At 34.4% G+C, this 20,093-nt stretch overlaps 1 protein-coding gene across 43 annotated transcripts in view; it reads right to left on the minus strand.

Annotated features, from left to right (window-relative positions):
* The window catches only part of Adgrl3 (adhesion G protein-coupled receptor L3), a 1,316,738-nt gene that overhangs the window by 1,040,760 nt on the left and 255,885 nt on the right, over positions 1-20,093 (minus strand). For 42 of the 43 annotated variants that reach the window (XM_074042162.1, XM_074042151.1, XM_074042155.1 and 39 more), the window contains one exon: positions 9,600-9,803. The exons of the other annotated variant lie outside the window; for it this stretch is intronic. In XM_074042162.1, the coding sequence (XP_073898263.1) occupies positions 9,600-9,803 (204 nt within the window). The remainder of the gene's footprint in view (positions 1-9,599; positions 9,804-20,093) is intronic. 43 annotated transcript variants of the gene reach the window in all.

Genomic DNA, 20,093 nt, shown 5'->3' on the forward strand with positions numbered 1-20,093 from the left:
TGTAATAATAACAATGGTAATATTTAGAATGGAAGGGTGACAGGAGATGGAAAGCAAGAAGTTAAAGAAAAAGGAAAAACAAACAGACAGGTAGGAAAAATCAAAACAAGGAATCAAACAAGAAAGCTTCAAAGGTACAAACAGGGAGCGTTGGTGTACTAATCGACAGTAAGCTGAACAGGCCTTAGAGAGACAGAGAGAGATTTGAAAATAAAAAATAAAAAGAATAAAGATAAGAATAAAAATAAAAAATAAGTAAATGAAAGTAATAGATGTATAAATAATATAAAACAAAATGAAAAATAGAAAAAAAACCCTCCAAGTTCAAATACAATGAAGTTTCAGTCTTAATAATTTTGGTGTCCATCTCTGTCTCCAATCCTGGAGATGGTGCCTCAGATGTTGTTCTGTAGTTGTCTCATCAAAGGGGATGCATAAAGTAGAACAAAATTGCACAAAAAAAGAAAAAACAAGAAAACCCCACAAAGTGTCCCAAGTTCAAATGCAATACAGTTTCAGTAAGTTTTTCAGCATGCAGGTGTAGTTCGGTTGTTTTCTCTGGAGACAGTTCTGTGAATGGTATCTGTGGCTGTGGCTTGCCTGCCCGCTGCTGACAGCCTGCTATTGCTGGAGGAGTTGTTTATGCAGATTTCAGGGGTGAGCTTAGCACTCACCTGGCCCTGCATGCTTTGTTTACTCAGAGTTCTCCTGTGTGCAAGCCTCTGCTACAAGCTTTCCCCTTTCCAAGCACACTGGGGGAGGTGACACTGAATCTGCTTTCTCAGGCCCGCATGTTTGTTTACAGTTCACATTGGAAGTGGGTCTTCCCCCTTCTCCTGTGGAGTTTTCCTCCCACCGCCACTTTTACAAGCTTTCCTGCTCGTGATTACTGGGCAGTGCTGCTGCTCCTGCCAGCTGCCATGTTTGTTTACAGCTCAGTGAGAAGTGGGTCTTCCCTCCTGTCCTGTGGAGTTTTCCTCCTTCTGCCACACTCACAAGCTTTCCCACTCCTGGTTGCTGGGCGCACGCCCCCATTCCAGCCGGAGCCTCTCCGGCCCACCTGGCTTGTTTATTTACAGTCCTGGGATGGATTCCCTTCCCCCAATCTTCGGCACTCAGTGCACCCCACCCTCTTTCCCACGTGTCTTTATTGTTCTTATTGCTTATTATTCAGTTTCTCTTTTTTCCCTGGGTGGAGGTTGGTCTGTGCAGGGGGCTATGCTGCTCTGGCCTAGGGTTGTCTGTGGGAGTACCGCGGTACCGCTAAGCTCACCTTGTCCACTCTTCCCAAGCTGTCTGTGCATGGATGATTCTATCTTCATCATTTTAAATATATTTATATCTTATTAATCACAAAAATACATCTTTTTTATTATCACACTAAATAGATGTGATAACACAGATTTTTAAGTTGTAAGTCCTTGGACTCAATTAAAATAATTAATAAACAGAAAAAGTAAGACTGAACACAAATCTCTGACCCCAAAACCTACGTTAAGTTGAATTCCATACTACTGTCTCCTCTGTAGCAGTGAAATCCAAACAGTGAAGAAGAATTAAAGACATGTCTAATAATCAAGAAAAAGGAATAGGTTCTTAAGAACTGGTAGTTGAGGCTAGGGGTGTATTTCAGTGTTAAAGCACTTGCTTAGCATGGATGAGGCTCTGGGTTTGATCCTCAGCATTGCAAGACAAAACAAATACAAACAAAGAAAACCCAAGAGTTGGAAAAAAAAGGCATCAATTTAACTAACTATATATAAACATATATGAAAAAAAGGATAAATTACCATGTCTGGCTACACTTCTGCATTTATGTACTGGAGACCTATATAAGCAGAAAATGCAGGATCTGAAGATACAGGATAAGACAAACTAAGCAAATACTATGAGCACACTATCACCTGGCCAGCCTGTCCTTTTCATTTTAACTTTGGGATTCTATTTTATATCTCTTGTACTACCTCACAATATTTGACTTAAAGGGGAACTAAAGGAAAGGAAAGGGATTTCCAAGTAACTGATTAACTAATTCTGAAAAATATCTCATTTTTAGTATAAAATTTGCTTATCATGTTGCAACTCTCACAACATGATATATATTCAATGAATTAATGACCCAAACAAGATAGTTTCTTAATTGAATTCCAGAAGTAAAACATTTTGGGGCTGAAATGTAAGAAGTTAGCATATACTTTCCACTAATTATATATTTTTTATAACATGAAATTTTAATGAACAAAAAGATAATTTCTCTAAATATTTTGAAAAACTACTCTTGTACTTTTCAGATAGAAAGAGAAGATAATGTGTAACTTATGCCAAAAGAAACCAAAGGCAAAGTTTATCACATTTTCCTGGAAATACTTGAAGGCTAAACTCACTAACACTTTTATTTTCAATTAGGCACATCATTCAGGTACTTATACCATTTGGAAAAGAATTCTGAAGAAGTTCCTTGAAATTAGTTTAAAGCTATAAAGCATTTTTGTTTAAACCTTAATAGGTGGTCTATTTTTCTCTAGAAGTCTTTCACTCTCCTTCCCACGTAAAATCATAATATGACCCTAGCTGCACATAAGAATTCTGAAGAGTGATGTGCAAAGCATGTGTTTTGCATATCAATTATATCAGAAGTCTTGTCTAAACTAGCAAGCTGCACTGAAAGACACAAATAGATGTGAATGGGGGCTTTTTCTGAAATAATATTATAGTGTCATATAAAACAAGAAAGCTAACCCAGCACTTTGAAGGCCATGTTATATTATTATCCTGCAGTAAGAGTTACATCCAAAAGGCCAAGCTTGTAAAGCAGGTTTGCCGTTGCTGCAGCAACATTAATCTCTGTTCTTCTGTTACAATTTCTTTCATCTCCTTACCTCCCCACCAATTCCTTGACTTCACCTACACACTTCAGACTGCAATGTAATAACAAAATTAGAAACAGCTTTTCCAAAAATTTAGGAGTCTGGGGAGTAAGTATATGAGAACATGCCAGAAGGATAAGTCATCATTGTCAATATAAATAACTCTAATAAAAACATATTAAGGGTAACAAAGTCTCAGATTTTCCAATGATCATAAGTTATATCAAATGAAAGCATAAAAACCAGAAGGAAATAAAGAGAAATTGTTTACCCCTTAGATGTGCACTCACATACACATGCACAACTTTCAGACCACTCTAAGTCAAAACAGGAGAGCAGGAATTGTTTTGTTAGGAACAGGGATAGGAGTGGGTCAAAGTGGAGGAAGACCAACTCAGTCCAACCATCTATCACATTTTTTCCTGAGCCGAAGAGGATCTAGATGGGTTGCACATTCCAACCAGCAAAGGTAACATCTGCCAAAGGTGTGGAGGGAAGGGGTTATGACTTGTCTAGTAAATTGATGAAATGCTTCCACTTCTGTGCTTGGCTAGTTACTTCTTGTCTATACTTTCCTTCACCTTCAGGAGCCCCTTCTCTCACCCACCCAGACCAGGCATCCATGTGGCTGAAAGACTAGACATGCAGGGATATGATTTGAGATGAAAAAAGTGCTGACTACCAATCCTATATTGCTGGATGTAGATATTTTGGCTTTTGTAGGATTTAAAGCATTCTACATATATCTCTGCATTTTTCACTTATTCCAGTGCCTGTCTTGCCTTCATGGTGTACAAAAGAATTGGCTCCATTCCCAAAGCACGGTGTTACATGCAACCCAATAAATGAGTTTTTGTGACCCTTACCCTGACAGGATCAGTTTAACACTTCCTATGTAAAATTAGGTGAGGTTTGCAATTGTGGCCTTGGATGTGCAACTTGGAAGGCACTGCTTTTTTTGACTACAGCTTTTATTTTCAAGATTCTTAACCAACAAGAACATTAACCATTTCCTCAGGATAAAGTATTACTTTACACTATCATCAAGGGATATGCTCTTTTAATAATCAGTTTTAATTAGGCAAAAGATTAATCAAGGTTCTTTTCTGAAGCATTCTCAAAAGACACATGGAGATTACTTTTGTTGTTATTTTATTGAAGTGTGTGCTATCTTACATTGTTAACGAGAGCAAATATGAGCAGAGTAGTCACCTGCTTCTTTCTAAATTTTGACATAAAACACTGCACAAGGAACTGAATGAATACTAAATGGCTCTAGGCCTGAGAAGACAGAAAAGCTCAAAACTCAGGTCCAGTTTTGACTCCACAGTATTCCTGCCAGGTATCACTGGGGAGTAGAGGAAGGACTGAATGAATCCTAGCAGATGTTCTTCAGTTTATCTATCTTACCATGTCTAAGTCAAAATACCATGCCTAACGAAGAATAATACCAACTTCCTTTTATTTTTAATGAGAATGACTTATGCTCACTAAATATCATTTTAAAATATTCTTTTCAGATTTGTATACTAAGTCTGTGTATGTGTCCTTAAATTTAGGGTCACAATATGGGTTTTTATTGAATGAATCCTTACCACATTCTCATCAACCCCAACCCTCTTAGCTCATTAATGGAAAAATCAGTCAGTCATCCTTCAATCTATAAAGCTTGAGCTTTTCTATCTTACTGACACATACAATGACTTCCTGGTATAGGAGGCAGCTGAAGTGGTAGAGCTCCTGTCTAGCTAGCAGGGGGCCCTGAGTTCAAACCACAGTACCATAAATAAAACAAACAAAAAGAATGACGATGAGTTCCCAGATCTTTTCATTTGGTCCTCATCATCACTATTTGGGTTGGGATGAGAGGTACTGTTAGTGATCAAACTTAGAGTTTCTTACTTGCTAAGTATAGGCTTTACCAGTGAACTACAACCCTAGCCCCATCATCATCACTATTTTCACTCACTCCCATAGCAAACTCATAGTTCTTATCTGAATCAAAATAACAAACTTTCCATCTTATCTTGTTAGTAACGTAAATTATACGTAGAAAGAGGGTTTGACTATGGTGTTTCCATATATGCATATAATGTACTTTGATCAAATTTGCCCCTTCTATTATTCTTTTTAACCCTACTTGCCCAGTCCCCTTACCCAGTTCTGAGTGGGTTTCATTACGCTATTTTCATACATAAATGTACTTTGAGCATATGCACCTCTCTTTCCATTTCCCCACTCCTTCTGGTCTTCATCTTGAACCTTCTTGTTTATTCTTTAAAGGTGTTACTTCTTGCCTAATTCCTATAACATCAACTCAACGTTTCCTTCTCTACCATCAGGAAAATGCCAAATCCCTCATAACATTATATTATTTTCTTCTTGATTAGCTTTCTGACCACCTTTCCAGCTAATTTCTAGACTGATGTTAGGAAATTATTTTTTGGACTTTTATGTTCAAATCACATTGCACTAATCCTTTATGCTGTAACTGCTCTGTTTATAATAGTAACCATCTTCATTTTTATGCTTAGCTAACAACTACTTGTCTGTCAGGTTGCAGCTTAGATACCACTTCATCTTCAGAGCACTTTCTCTGACCCAGCAAGCCAAGGTGCAGAATCCTTCTACTACTGCATTGTACTGTGTGCTCATAGCACTGTCTATACTGCACAATTGCTATTGTGTGGCCCCTCCATGGAATGCCTGGTGACATGAGTAATTGGATAAGAAATATTGACTCAACCCAGTAGGGATTAAATTTCTCTTCTTAGAAATCTAAACAAAGAAACAAGAAGCCAAGTGCCAGCTGGTGGTTGATTCTGTGAAGGAGAGGAACAGTGTACAATTTAAGATGACAATTACATATGATGACAATGAGCAAAGGAAGCCTTTGGAAAGATAAAGAACAGAAGAACTGGTATTGTGGGAAAAAAATTCCCTTAGTATTATTTACTGATCTCTGAAGTCTAGTATTTAAGTCCTTCTAATTCCATAAAAATTATATATTCTTAAAATATTCCTACATTTAGCATCCCCTTTGAACACACACTTACTTACACACACACATACACACACACACACACACACTTTTTCTTAGGTACCATTTTTACAAAGAAGACCTTTGATTGAGTATAGGTAGGAGGTATCCTTATACACTCTTTTAATGAGATAACATACTGCTCATGGAGAGCCAAAAGTAGGGGAGTTCTCTATCCTTTTATTCTTGGCAGTTGGTGTAGTGCCCAGCCTGCATTTTCACTTGAACCGGTGTTGTTGGAAAAAATGAGTGCAAGAATGAGTGATGGAAATGCCAGGCATGAGGGCACATACCTATAATCCTGTCTACTTAGGAGGCTGATGTAGGAGGAATGCTGTCTGTGGCTGGACTAAGCAAAGTTTAAACTCTGTCTGAAAAATAAGAAAAAAACTAAAGCAAAAAGGGGTAAGGGCATGATTCAAATGATAGAGTGCCTGAATTCAATCCCAAGTACCACCAGAAATAGAAAAATGAATGAATGAATACCTAGTTTACAGCCTTACAGACTATTTTTAAAGGCTGACTTAGGTTTAAAACAATTTTAAAAATTAAATAAAACTTTTTTCTTGTTCTTAATGATAACAGAAGCCTTCTCATCTATCAACATTAAATTAAAGAATAAAGGGGAAAATAAAGTTATGATAGAGTTTGATGTGAATCTCCAAAAGGCCTGACAGAATATTCAGGCTCCTAATACTTTGACTCCTACAAAAAAAAAAAAAGAAAAAGAAAAAGAAATGAGTGCAGGGCAGAGTTTTTAAGACTTCTTGTCAGGCCTCAATTTCTTAATCTGTTTTCCAATAAAAAACTTATATGAACTTGGCAGTTTGCAGGAAGATGATCTGTAAATTGTCTCAGTGAACTTTTTATGCATCTGCATGAGGATCTCAAATAAAGCAAAGAATACACTGGTAGAAAAAAAACAAAAAACAAAAACAAATTAACATTCCTTTAGCCTCTAGAGAAAGTCCTGATACATAGTCTTTACTTGTGCAATCTGCCCTCAGACTTACTTCTGTCTTAATATACTACAGAGAAACCTCACTTTGGAGATCCTTATTACTATTTTAAAATTCTGTATGCTTTTCTGCTGTACTGTGAAGTCCTAATTTTTATAAATCCAAACACTTATAAATCTCAAGTGCTATTAGCTATAAAAAGTTAAAATAATTCAAGAGGAAAAATGAAAAAATGTCATTTCAAACCAATAAAAGAAGTTATGTTTTGTTACTGTGGCTGTTTTAGTTGGGTCTATACTTGCTTGTTTTGCTATCTACAAAAACAAAACAAAACAAAACAAAACAAAACCCCAGAGATTAACATCTAAAGGCAATATCCATTTTATTTTTAAGTCAAAGATTGATTTCACTAATATCAGCCTTTGCTATTTATATTTGGGTGTTATATTCTTACAGAATCTTCATTCTATAACAGACTGCTGTTTTCATTTTGAGAAATATGGAGAGGAGGGAGAAACTTGAGTTCACTGACATTTTCTTGTTTTGAATTCTTCTGTCTTTTCAACTTAAAAAGCTCAAGATAATGTGAATCTCTTAATTCAATTTCATTTTTAATACTGTCCAAGCACTTTAGCTGTATGTACCCTCATCAGGAAAGATTATTCTCTTGTACTATTTACTTACTCTTCTTCATTCTTTATATGGGGAACAGTTTCAGCTGCCCTTCAGTAACTCTCTGTCTCACTGAAAATTTACTTTTGCACAAAGGTAACTTTCTAAAAGTGTCATTTCATCACAACAGATTAACATGATTCTGTAAGCTCCTTTTACATCACCTGGCATTTACTTTAGTCTCAATTTATGAGTTCTCATGAAACTTGCCTTGTATACTTACTTTTTTGTCCAAAATAGAATATAATTCAATTTCCATATTTTTTTAGTGGATAGGTTACTATACTCTAACCTGCCACATACTGTGGCAAAAACTAAAAGCTAGTGATGTAGGAAAAATACTATTAAGCTATAAATAGGAGAAATTTGAGGCTCAACTAAATTCTTAGTAGAGCTTTACAGGAAAAAAAGTTCTGACATTCTGAATTTTTATCAGAAGACAAAATTGACAGCAGGTGTGTATGTGTGTGTGTGTGTGTGTGTGTGTGTGTGTGTGTGCTCACACACACAGGTGCACACATGTGCTTTGATTTAAATATTTATAAGATCTACTTATAAAAATAAAACATCACAACTGGATTTATTCTTCATTTGTTCTAAAAATTCTGGTTATTCATTGCAGTAAGTTATATGATAATTATTTTATATTATTTTACAGTATAAATCAAAAGACAAAATTATGACTGAAACTTGTCAGGTATTGGTTGAAGTGCACTTTGGGAAAAATATAATTGTACAAATTTACAGAATGTCTAGTTCAAAAATAAAATGCAAAACAAGTAAAGGAAAACAGTGAAGTTCTTTAAAATTTTTTACATTGTCCTTCAATTTTTAAAGCACATTGTAGTCTTGCATTTTGTGGACATGCATAAAACTGTCACCACCAACACCACGATTACTGCTCCCCAACCTGTCATCACCAAGAAAGAAATTCTAATCTGAGTAGACAGACTCTAGAGCACTGATAGAACAATGTGACTGAGGAGACAGCCACTGTGAGTACAAAGCGTCCCACATGATTCCTTTTTATGTATGTACAGTAAGTGAAGAGTAGGCTGAGCTCTCCCAAGTTTGCTAAATCTGAAATGGATTTATGATGTACCTTCCTTAGTTCCTGATCTGAATCACAGATTTCCAACTCATTTTACCAGAAATGCCACAATGGGGTTCAGAAGACAAACCTAGCTAATATTGCAGTGTATCACATCTTTACCAGTAGTTCTTCTCTGTTATCCCTTCAAGAAACTCTTGGATGGGAGGGTGATTGTGTTACGGGAAAACACTTGAAATTCGTGGTCCCAGTCTTTTTCATGTTGTGGCACACAAAGAAAATTGTAAGTGCTATAATCCCTGGGGAAAATTATAGGGACGAGAATGCCTGTATGGAGTTTTGTTAGAGAAAAAGAAAACTCATACTGTCTAAATGTTTAAGAATAAAATATAAAGTATTGGGGGAAAGAGTAAGCATTGTATTTTGTAGAAATATTACATACTGTTCCTCCTTAGAGTTACAAGGACTGGATGTTACTCAATGCACTTACCAGCTGCAGAAGCAGTATTTATAAGTACTTTCCAACATTTTCATAAGAATATTAGGTTGCTTCTATAACCATAGCTTTTCTATTAGGCTTTATGCTTTAAATGACTATCCAAAATTCCCAACCAAGATGTTTCAATCATAATCTTTTCAAAATCTTGTTAGTTTCCATTGATGAGATTTTTTTTCAAACAAGCAGATGATCAGAAACAGTAAAGCTTATCTTTACACTTTTACAAATTTTACAATACTTGAAATTGTCACTAAAAAGAAAGTCAATAAAATTTCTTGCAATAAAACTTAAAAATATCTCAAACCCAACCATAAATTTTAAACTAAATATTTCAAAGGAAGAATGAAACTCTGATGTAGTACAGGCATGCATTGTTAAATCAACTGACCTGGACAGCACTAAGTGCAAACATCAGCCACAGGGAATGTAGACAATAAATACATGAAAAGCCACACTTGGGGCACTGCCCTGCCCAGCCACCCCCAGCCCTCTCTCCCGCCGCTGGCCGCACCTTGCGCTGCAATCTGTGCTCCTGAGGCCGCTGGACCACGAACTCCTCTGGCAGCTCCACGGGGCCCTGGTCCGCGATGGGCAGTGGCGCGCTCTGCAGCTGGCTGCTGAAGGAGATGTCTGGGAGGTAGAGCGCCTCCTGGGCTGCGCTCGGCGTGTCGCAAGGAAGCAGCAAGGGCCGGATGTCTCTCATTGTGCTTGCCACCTGCGGGGACCGCAGGGCGCACCATCAGACCCTGCTCAGCTCAGGCCGGCCTCAGGGGAGCCCTGGTACAGGCCATTCCCAACGCAGCCCTTGGCTGCAGGCTACAGGCTCAGGGCTCCAGCCACCCCAGGCCACCTTAAGACAACCCTGGAACTGAGCAGCCCGCATCTTGGGCCTCTCAAGTAAAACCACTCTAGCTAAACACGATCCCAATTAAGCCAAAAAATTCATCCTGATCCCTAGCAGAATTTAGAAATTAAATATAATTACTAAAAGTAGAATAATCTAACTACCTGAAAAAATATAGATTTTTTTAACATTTTTTAGAGATTCACAATATTCTGACATAAACTGTAGGCACTAATATCTATACAAGTGTAAATAAAAGTAGTGGTCACTGAGCTCCAATTTTACACACACAAATACACACACACACACACACACACACACGAAAAAAACAACCCTTGACAAAGTAATTAGTGAAGAAAGTTTCAGAAAGTTTTTTGTTTATTTTGATTTGTTTGATGGACAATTACATTTATATGGATTGTTTTATATTTATTTATATGTTTTCAGGTCAGAGCGCTAACATTTTTTGATATTATATTAAGAGCTGTGATGGACATTAATAGGATATACATACATTTTGCCAATTATATACACGGTGATTTTACTGACAAATGGTACATATTACATAAATCATAAATATGGAAGACAAAGACAATGAGAAAATAAAACTGTACACATGATTTTTTCAATAGACAAAACAGTAATATATTATATGCTGTGAAAAATAAAGGTACTCAAGTATAGTTTTTTTTCCTGGTATATTCATACATGAGATACATATTCATCTGCACTAAGTATATTTAGTTTACTAAGAAGGATGTTAATAAAAATTTCCCTGCCAATAGAAAGTAAAGATTTTACAAAAAAAAAATTTTCTCTATATAAATATTTAAACATATTATAGCATGCATGTTTAAAACATTTTGACAATGCCATATAGCTAATATTCAACAGTCAGGGGAAAAGTAAGAAAATTAATAACGTAAGAGAATTTTATGACTATCATTCTAAGACAAGTTTACACAGTGGTGATATAATGTCTTCATATATAATATTTACAAATTAAGAATAAAAATCATAGCCCCCAAATCATGTGAAAGGGTAGCCGCCCCCCCCCTTACAGAAAAAATAAGATCACTAAGAAATTTGTTAAATGGTCCACCTATGATGGAAAAATTTTAAATTTAAGCCTGAGATACTGCCCTGGAACAACTCTTTAAATTTAAATTCATCACAACATATGACTACTAAAATATCTACACAAAGGTAATCAGAATGCCATTTAACAGCCTGCAGAAATGGAAAAGGTATCAAAGAAGGAAATAAGTGTGAAGAGCAAAAAGGTGAAAATCAAAATCTCCAATTACCTTCTTTAAATGTTTCAGTCTAGTGACATATTTTCTCATTTTTTTGACTTTTAAACTGTCCTTCTCCTCTCTGCTCAAAGTGACAATATGACTAATTTTAAGATATTTTTCCATGAATACTTACAGGCATGTTTTCCCTAACATCTTTATAACTACTCTATAAAAGGAAATTAACAAAAGCGTATGAGATGTGTTATGATACAAGCTTCAAAGATATTATCCTCAGCCAAATTAGCATGCAGGCATTTTTGGAATGACAGAGCATATCTTATTTGTTCCCTCATTCAAAAAATACTTACTGAATTCCCATCAGGTGTCAATTGCTCTTCCAGGTGCTAAAGGTTGATGGAAAAAATAGACTATGTATCTACTTAAATCCATATGGTAAGGGTAGTAAAGAATACACAAAGAGATAATATGGAATAAATAAGAAAAATATCCCATATAGATCTGTGTAATCTACAGAAAATTTAAATTGAGTAAAATATAAAGGCTACTTTATTTGGAGTTTTAAGGAAGAGATATATGGAGTAAAACTTGAACTGAGATTTTTAGCGAAATATGAACTTGCTAGTCCTGCAAAAATCATGAGTAAAGTTCTCCATGCTGGAAAGCCATTGGTTTGTTCAAGAAGAAAGAGGAGAGTACAATAAGAAAGACACAGAAGGAACACTGGTCTTCACTGAAATAGAGATCAAAGGTCTCTAGGAAAGGTCAGTTTCTAAAGTATGCAGAGAATAATGAAGATTAAAATGCACATGTAACAGAATGAAGCATCAGCTAGATACAGTGTATCTAATAGAAAGAATCTCAGCATAAACAGGCAAGGAAAACATGCTTCAAACAGAACCAGATAGCAAGCTCTCAGACTTAAGAAAAAGCAGATTTGAATCACAGAAGTAAATGACTTCATGGGAGGAGACAGAAGAAAACAAAATACCAAGAGGTTAAGTGAAAGTGACTCTTAAGTTGAAGGATACCAGACTCTGACGTATTTTATGAAACTGAGGTATTTTATGTATGTACACTTCATACTCATTTAAATTTACCATCTCTATAAAAACAATCCAAAGTCACTAATCAATGGCAGAAAACAGGAATGAATGTTATACTGCTCACATGGAGAAGGGTTATTAGAACACAGTCCAAAAATTTTACCTATTATTTTTTAAAAGTCTTGTATATACTACACTTAAGATATTGTGCCGGGTGCCAGTGGCTCAAAACTGTAATCCTAGCTACTTAGGAGGCAGAGATAGGAGGATCATGGTTCAAAGCCAGTCCAGTCAAATAAGTTCATGAGATCCTACCTCGAAAATACCTAACATAAAAAGGGCCGGTAGAGTGGCTGAAAGTGCGTGCACTGAGTTCAAGCCCCAGTACCACAAAAAAAAAAAAAAATTATGTAACTTCTAGGGATACATTTATTTGCATTAGAAATATAAATTCAACTTACCTTCATAAAGCTATTAAAAATAAGTCTTCAAAATAAATATCACAGTTAAATGTCTGGTCTTCCACTAGAAGCTTGGAATTTTATAGCCAGCAAGACATTCCTTCAACTCACATGCTAGTAATAACCCCTATCTCATTCTTGCTAAAAATCTCCCAACCTTCAATGTGAAGAATCCATGGCTCTCATACTGTGCTTGGGGCATGACAGTACTTGAAGCAGCAAGATTCCTCATGTCCATTACGGTGGTATCTATACCCTGACATTTTTCACCCACATGTATAAATTCTATACGAGCTATAAGAACAAATCCCACATGCATAAATTCTATGAGCTATAAGAACAAATCAAGTTATACCTTGAGGGTACTTCTCTTTGGATATTTGAAGACATCCTTCACATCCTAGATGTCCCTTTTCTTCTCAGGACCCTTACTATTTTTTTCCAAAATAATGATGAAAAATATCCCCAATGTGTTGCAGCAATAACATGGGAGATTGGAGGCAGTCTATTTGCTCATCTCCTTTTGAGACCATAGTTTCAAACTCTCTTACATGAAATTTTATATGTCTCAAAGGAAATTGTGATTCTAGACAAGGAAGTGATTATTGGGACAGTGCATTCTGTTCTTTCTTTGTATCATTCTTTAAAGAAGGAGAAATTTACTTTTTCAGAAAATTGCTTATCTGGGGCTAGAGGTGTGGCTCAAGTGGTAGAGAACCTGCCCAGCAAACACAAAGCCCTGAATTCAAATATCAGTATGGCCAAAAAATTTGCATATTTGATCAGGAATCATTTGGATAAAATGGGGTATGTGATATTGTTTTAGGGTTTGAATTACTTTAATCATAGATAATATTTAGTACTCATTGAACAAGCCATACTTGTTATCATTATATATCTTCTATATATTCTACACAATCACCTCATATTCAGATGTTTTTATAATTTAAATTCTTTGATTCTGCTTTGCTAGTAGATGAGTCTGAAATATGAAAATTATTATTTTACAGCCTACTGAAGTGATTGAATTATTTATCCTAGGTTGGTGTATAGTCTCCCACACGTACAAAAAGACATCAAAATCTAAAAGTTTCAGAATGTTGGACATAAGGCAAGAAAAAATAAGTATTAAAGAAATAAGATATTTTTTAAGTTACTACCAGAATTCTCATATTTTGTGTGGAATATATAATTGAAATAAACAACAAATCTAGGCATGATGCATGTCAGTAATCCCAGGGAGACTGAGGCAAGAGGATTTGCCAGGTCAGTCTGGGCTACATAGCAGGAACCTGACTCAAAAAAGAATTTTATATATATACATATATATATATAATTTCTTTATATATATGTATATAAAATTTCTTTATATATATAAAATTTCTTTATATATATGTATATATATTACATATATGTATAATATATATATAATTTCTTTATATATATGTATAGATATACATACATATATAAAGAATTTGAATGAAGGAAATAAGATACCAAAAATATCAGAACTCAATGGTAAATACTTTCAGAAATCAATACTGATAAACAAGAAAAAATTTTTAAAGTAAACATTTCGAAACAACTTCAGTTATTTCTCTTTTCTTGGATGAGTAGCTATGTAATTCAGTTATTTGAATTACAAGATTCTTCCTCTAAAAACATATTGAACATTCAACAGCAAGCATGGAATCTAAATGAAACAATGGGCTACAAAAGAAATGATAACTTGGAGTGTTTATCAGCATCCCACACATCCCACTGATTTAGTTTTCATAAACAATAGATACTTCTTATGTCATTTATCTTTGAGTTCTTATATTTAATCATGCATTTTTGTTAGTTATGAGTCTTACAGAGTTTATAATGTATGCTAATATAATTATGATCCTAACTTACATATTTAACTTTGCCTCTCCCTACTATCTCTTGGATTAAAACATGCTTATCCTCTAATCCTTTGTTCAAATTATACTTTCCAGTAGGAAATCCTTTCCCTACTGTTGAGACTTCATATATCCCACTATTTTCTTGTATCACTCTTCTCACAATTTTTCCAAACTGTTCACTCTCTCTATAAAAGCATCATCCAATTTCACAATGTTCTCTTTCCATTTTCTACTAAGATTTTCTTAAAAATCTTATCTTTCTTTAAGCAAAAGCAATATTGCTTTCTTCCCCTGAATGAAGATGTTTCAAATTTTTAATTTTTACTTTTTTATTATATTCTAGCTCAACGTTAATTAATGCTGGTTTGATTAGTTTACTTCTAGCTTAAGTTACAGTTCTAATAAAAACTCAAATTACTCAGTATGTAATAAAAATGCCTACAGAAAAACCTCTAAGAGATTATTAAAAGATCTTGATTTGAATTTCTATTAAAACGATTAAGTGAAATGTATCATTGCATCATAGGATTGATGGCTGAGTCCATTCATTCATCTTAAAACTACCAATACTGTGATAACTGGATTGTTAAAAGCATTCACTGAACTACTGTGAGCAAAATGATATAGCCAACTGAAAAATGTTGTGGAAATGCTAGAAATGATGTTGAAATAGTTACAGCAGCAATGATTGACTGATCCTGAATGTCCAATTCAATTTTAGTGCGACCTAAACATAAAAGGAACAAAGAGACTATGGCTTGAATTCATTTGTTTGTATACATAAATGCCCAATTGCTAGTCTGCTTCCTTATGCATACCTGAAAGGCTCTAAGTTCCCTACACCTTTATTTGGACCATAGAAAAGATTATGTCTTTCCAGATTGCTCCCTAAGCTGTGTGTGATAGCTGCATAATTTCTGGGTAGTAATCTCTAGCAACAATCATAAAAGTTTCAACTCAAGCACCTAAGGATGCTACTGAGTAGAAATCACAAAGAAGCTCTAATACAGAAAAATCTGTTTCAATTCTGGGTCTTACAAGAAAATAGCTCCATGAAAAAACTGTCCTCCAGTGTATGATGGCAGCTTTCATGGAATACTAAAAATTACTCAACTTAACTCACAGATTCCTTTTCTAGACTGAACTCTTTCATGAAGTGCTGGTATGCCCTGGGTGGGTAAGCAATTTGCTTGTCAGACTAGGTATGTCACTGTCTCTACAACTGATATCTAGCTATAATAAAATAAAACAAACTTTTGCCAGAAGACTGAGCAAGAAAGTTACAAAAGCTGTATAAGACATGAAGAGCAATTGTGGAAGAGCCAAATGCTTGGTGGTGAATAAAGATAAAGGGAAACTTAATTTACAGTGTTAAAAAGTAGATAATAAACTTTTAAGTATTATGTTGCAATTGGTTTCCCAATATGATATTTTCTGTATTTTATAGAGGGAGAAATTGTGACTATTTCATTATGATGGTTGCATAAATTGTAATGCTATGATGTAAATATCTCAAACGTGCTAAAATGAGTAAGCAATGAGTTTCTGTTAATGAAATAATTTTTTAGAAACTTGGCTTTTGGCCAAAATATGAGTTTATTTTCATTAAAATTAAACAAAATGCATATCGCATATCTTATTCATTAAAGGAGTGACAATCAACTGTAAAATTTTCTTTTTCTAACTAAACACCTGCCTCTTTGTAATCATAACAAAAACAGATTTAAAGTCACAATAACAAAAATAAAGTTTTGGAATTTATAATTTTTATAATACCATTTTTTCTTTACTAGCCTTTTCAGAAAAATTAATTTTTTATGCTATGGAAAAATTGTATTCAGAATACTGTAAAGTAAATTCTTTCTTTAAAAAGATCTTCATAATTATAGTAATAGGGCATTCTTCCTCAATCACACTGCCAATTATACCTGATGTGCAGGCAAAATGAGCAAAACTGATGCATACTTTAATAAGATCAGTCGTGTTAGTGAGTTCCATCTTCCTGTGCTAAGTTAATCATAACTGGCACTTCTGAGGATAGTTGAGAAGACTAGGAATCTTTTTTCCATTTTTTTTCAGGATAGTAAAAGATTTTTACCTCCTAAACCCAAAATTCACTCTCAATACAAAAACCAGTCTAAATGTGGGTTAACAAAGCAGCAGATATATTAACAGGCTCAAATATCAAAACGACTGATTATGTTATGTTGGTTTATACATGGTGTGATTGTTATTGGACACCTACTTTTAAAAATCGACATAGTGGTTTTTTATCTGTCTGCAGAGGTACAATACAAGCCTGCCAACAGCAACCTATAAACTATAATATATCTGGGCTATCACAGCTATTTCAACTACCTGCTATTGTGACTAGTTTAAAAGGCAGTGTTCCCTAGAGGGAGATCTCACATCATCCTGTTGCTTTAAATTTTATATATTCTTTGCATTTATTATTAAATCATGTGCCCTTAAGATTTGCATGATTTCACCAACTTCACTATCAAAGGTGGGAATAAGAAGAATAAAAAAGATCACTGCTAAGTAGTCACCATCCTTGTTGATTTGTATGGACAGCTTTAGCAAAGAATGGTCCTGTCCTAATTCAGGAAATGTTTATGACTACTGCTTCTGTGTAACTCTAACAGCTTGGAGACAATCAGTAATGTGTGAAAGCAGACTGTTTGTCTTTTTATAAATATGGAGGGTTTTTTTTTTTCACCTTCATGATCTAATCATATCAGGACCTTTTTTCCTCATGTCATCTATTATTCTCAAATGCAACAACAAAATCAATCTGTTTTAAAGTTATCTGAGTCAAAGAAAAATAATGAAACATTGTAAAATGTTATTTTAATTTTGCATATTATTTATATCTTTGTATTTATTCAACACAAAGACTTCTCCAATGCAGCTTACTGAATTCACCCTCTTTTTATTTCATATAAACCTAATGATATCAAAGGAAGGGTGAATCTGTCATTCACTATTCAAATTCTTCAAACTTAGAAAGAATAGTGAAGACAGGAAATTTTATTGGGCCTATAGTCTAATTAAAAACCAAGCTTTACAATCTAAGTAGCTTTTCAACACCCTTGGCATTATTTTTCCTTGAGTGCTGATCTAAGCTTAAGATGTTCATTAGTAACTCATTAAAGACTTAGTTACAGTCCAGTGGGTAAGTCCTGACTATAATGATGGAATGAATGAGTGTACAAATGTGTAGACTCATAATTAGAGAAACTGTCACATTTGGGGATTAAGAATATACAATGCAGGCTTTGAAAACACTTCGGAAAGTAAGTGACCCCAAGATAGTGTTATATTTTCACTTTTGCTTACTATCCAGGTTATTTGTTTTTTAGTTCTAATTCCTAAAGGTATGTTTTAATTATCTCATCTACTAGGATTAAGCACATGAGGTTTTGTGTTAGAGCCTTTTAATACATTATTTTATTTAATCCTTATACTATAACAAAGCTGGCCTAATTACCCCCTTTAACAAATAAGTACAGTGATTTAAATGGGCCAAGTCAATGTATCTTGGAAGTAATGGAATTGGAATGAGACTGAGGCAAGATATCTTTCTATTTCATTCAATAGAACCTTGCAAATTAGGATCTTAAAGCAGCTGAGATTAGACAATTATAGTCTTCATATATCAGTGCATACTAAGCATGTTGGTATCATCCAAAATGACCTGGTAAAACTGACCAGGAGATGTGCAATGTCGACATATATAAATCATTCATTATCTTAAGCTACGTCCTCATCTTTTCTTCCCAAGTAGTGATATTATATGAGCTAAACCCAATGTGCTGAAATAGTACACGATTGTTGGGGTCTTTACCATATAAAACCTCACTTTCTCTGCTGATTTCCATCTTTCCTTGTCTGTTTGTAGATTGAAAGACATGAAAAGAAAGAATTTAGAGGACCCTAATGTGAAATATGTGAATTTGATAGAGATATGCAGCTATGGGATTGCATGACTTTCCAAAATTGAACTAAAAGACTCTTTGTTAGGAGTTGAATATGAAATGTTTCCCACAGGCTTATGTGTTTGAAGGTTTGGTCCCCATTGGTGGTGGTATTTTAGGAGGTGATGGAAAGTAGTAGGTGGTGCCTAGTTGGAAGAAGTAGGTGTCTAGTGGCTATCATAGAAAGACAAAGGGGAGCACCCTCTACCACGTGGTCTTACCACGTGATTCATTTCAGGCCCAAAGAAGTGGATTCAGCAGACCTTTGACTGAAACCTCAGAAACCATGAGCCAAAATAAATCTTTCCTCCTTCTAAATTGTTTATTTCAAGTATTATCACAGTGATGAAAAATTGAGTAACACAGGCATTCATTGGTCTGCAGAACATATTAAAAGAAAACAGTCTTTGGAAGTAAAATTAATGACTCAATATCTATATTGAGTTGGAAAAATAATAATTAAATTTATAACTAAAAATGCAAATATTTACAAAATGTGAAAGGACAAGAATTTAGGCTGAATCACAAGTAGAAATTTTTTGGCTACCATGATTGACATTTAATGTACTTTATCATTTTCTTAGGAAAGAATAATTGGAAATCAATAAGTAGAAGCCAATACAATATCTTGCTGTTTTGAATATAATATGCCTGTATACAATTCTATCAGAATGAAGGTTCAATAATTCCCAATTAATCCATAATAAAAATCTGAACTAACAAAGTACTTTTAAGAATCAAATATGTAATAAAAGGGCAGATGGGTTGACAAGGGTAAACAAGTGGTATATGATTCAAAATAAAATACAATAAATAAGATTTAAGTAGGTGAATCCAGGTCAAAGAAATCTCTTTTGTAAAATGCACTCTAAAGAGCTCTAAAATCTGAATATCTTCTAAATATCTTCTAAATGTCCTCTGAATGTATAAATGTCTTCTGGTCTTTTCTACAAAAAGACATTTTTATTAAGAACATATATAATTCAATATTAAAGAGTTAAAACAAATTCAAAACCAAGAAACCATCAAATGATATTTCTGCAGGTAAAATATACAAATGACCAAGAAGTTTGACATCATACAAACTAAAGAAATGCAAATCAAAATCACAATAAGCAATTACTTCATCTCCAGTAGAAAGGATAAAATAAGGATGAATTTAACTATAATATATTTTAAACCCTTTTGTATACATCACAATGTACCCCCAAGTGCAACAATAATATGATAATAAAAAAAGAAGACACAACAAGGTTTGGGGACGATGTGGAGTTATGAGAACCCTCACATTATCTAAAATGTAAAACTGCTCAATCACTTTGCTAAACAATTTAGCAGTTTCTCAAAATGCTAAGCACAGTTATAACATGATTCAGCTTTTCTACAGTTATATACTCAAGAAAAGTGAAAACATGTCCAAACAAAATCTTGTACAAGAATTTTTATAGGCGCATTATTCATGACAGCCAAAGAGTGGAAATAACATAAAAATCCATCAAGGGATAAATACGATGTGATGTATTCACAAAATT

Source organism: Castor canadensis, chromosome 9 (genome assembly GCF_047511655.1).
Source record: "Castor canadensis chromosome 9, mCasCan1.hap1v2, whole genome shotgun sequence".
In the NCBI taxonomy this organism is placed as follows: domain Eukaryota; kingdom Metazoa; phylum Chordata; class Mammalia; order Rodentia; family Castoridae; genus Castor; species Castor canadensis.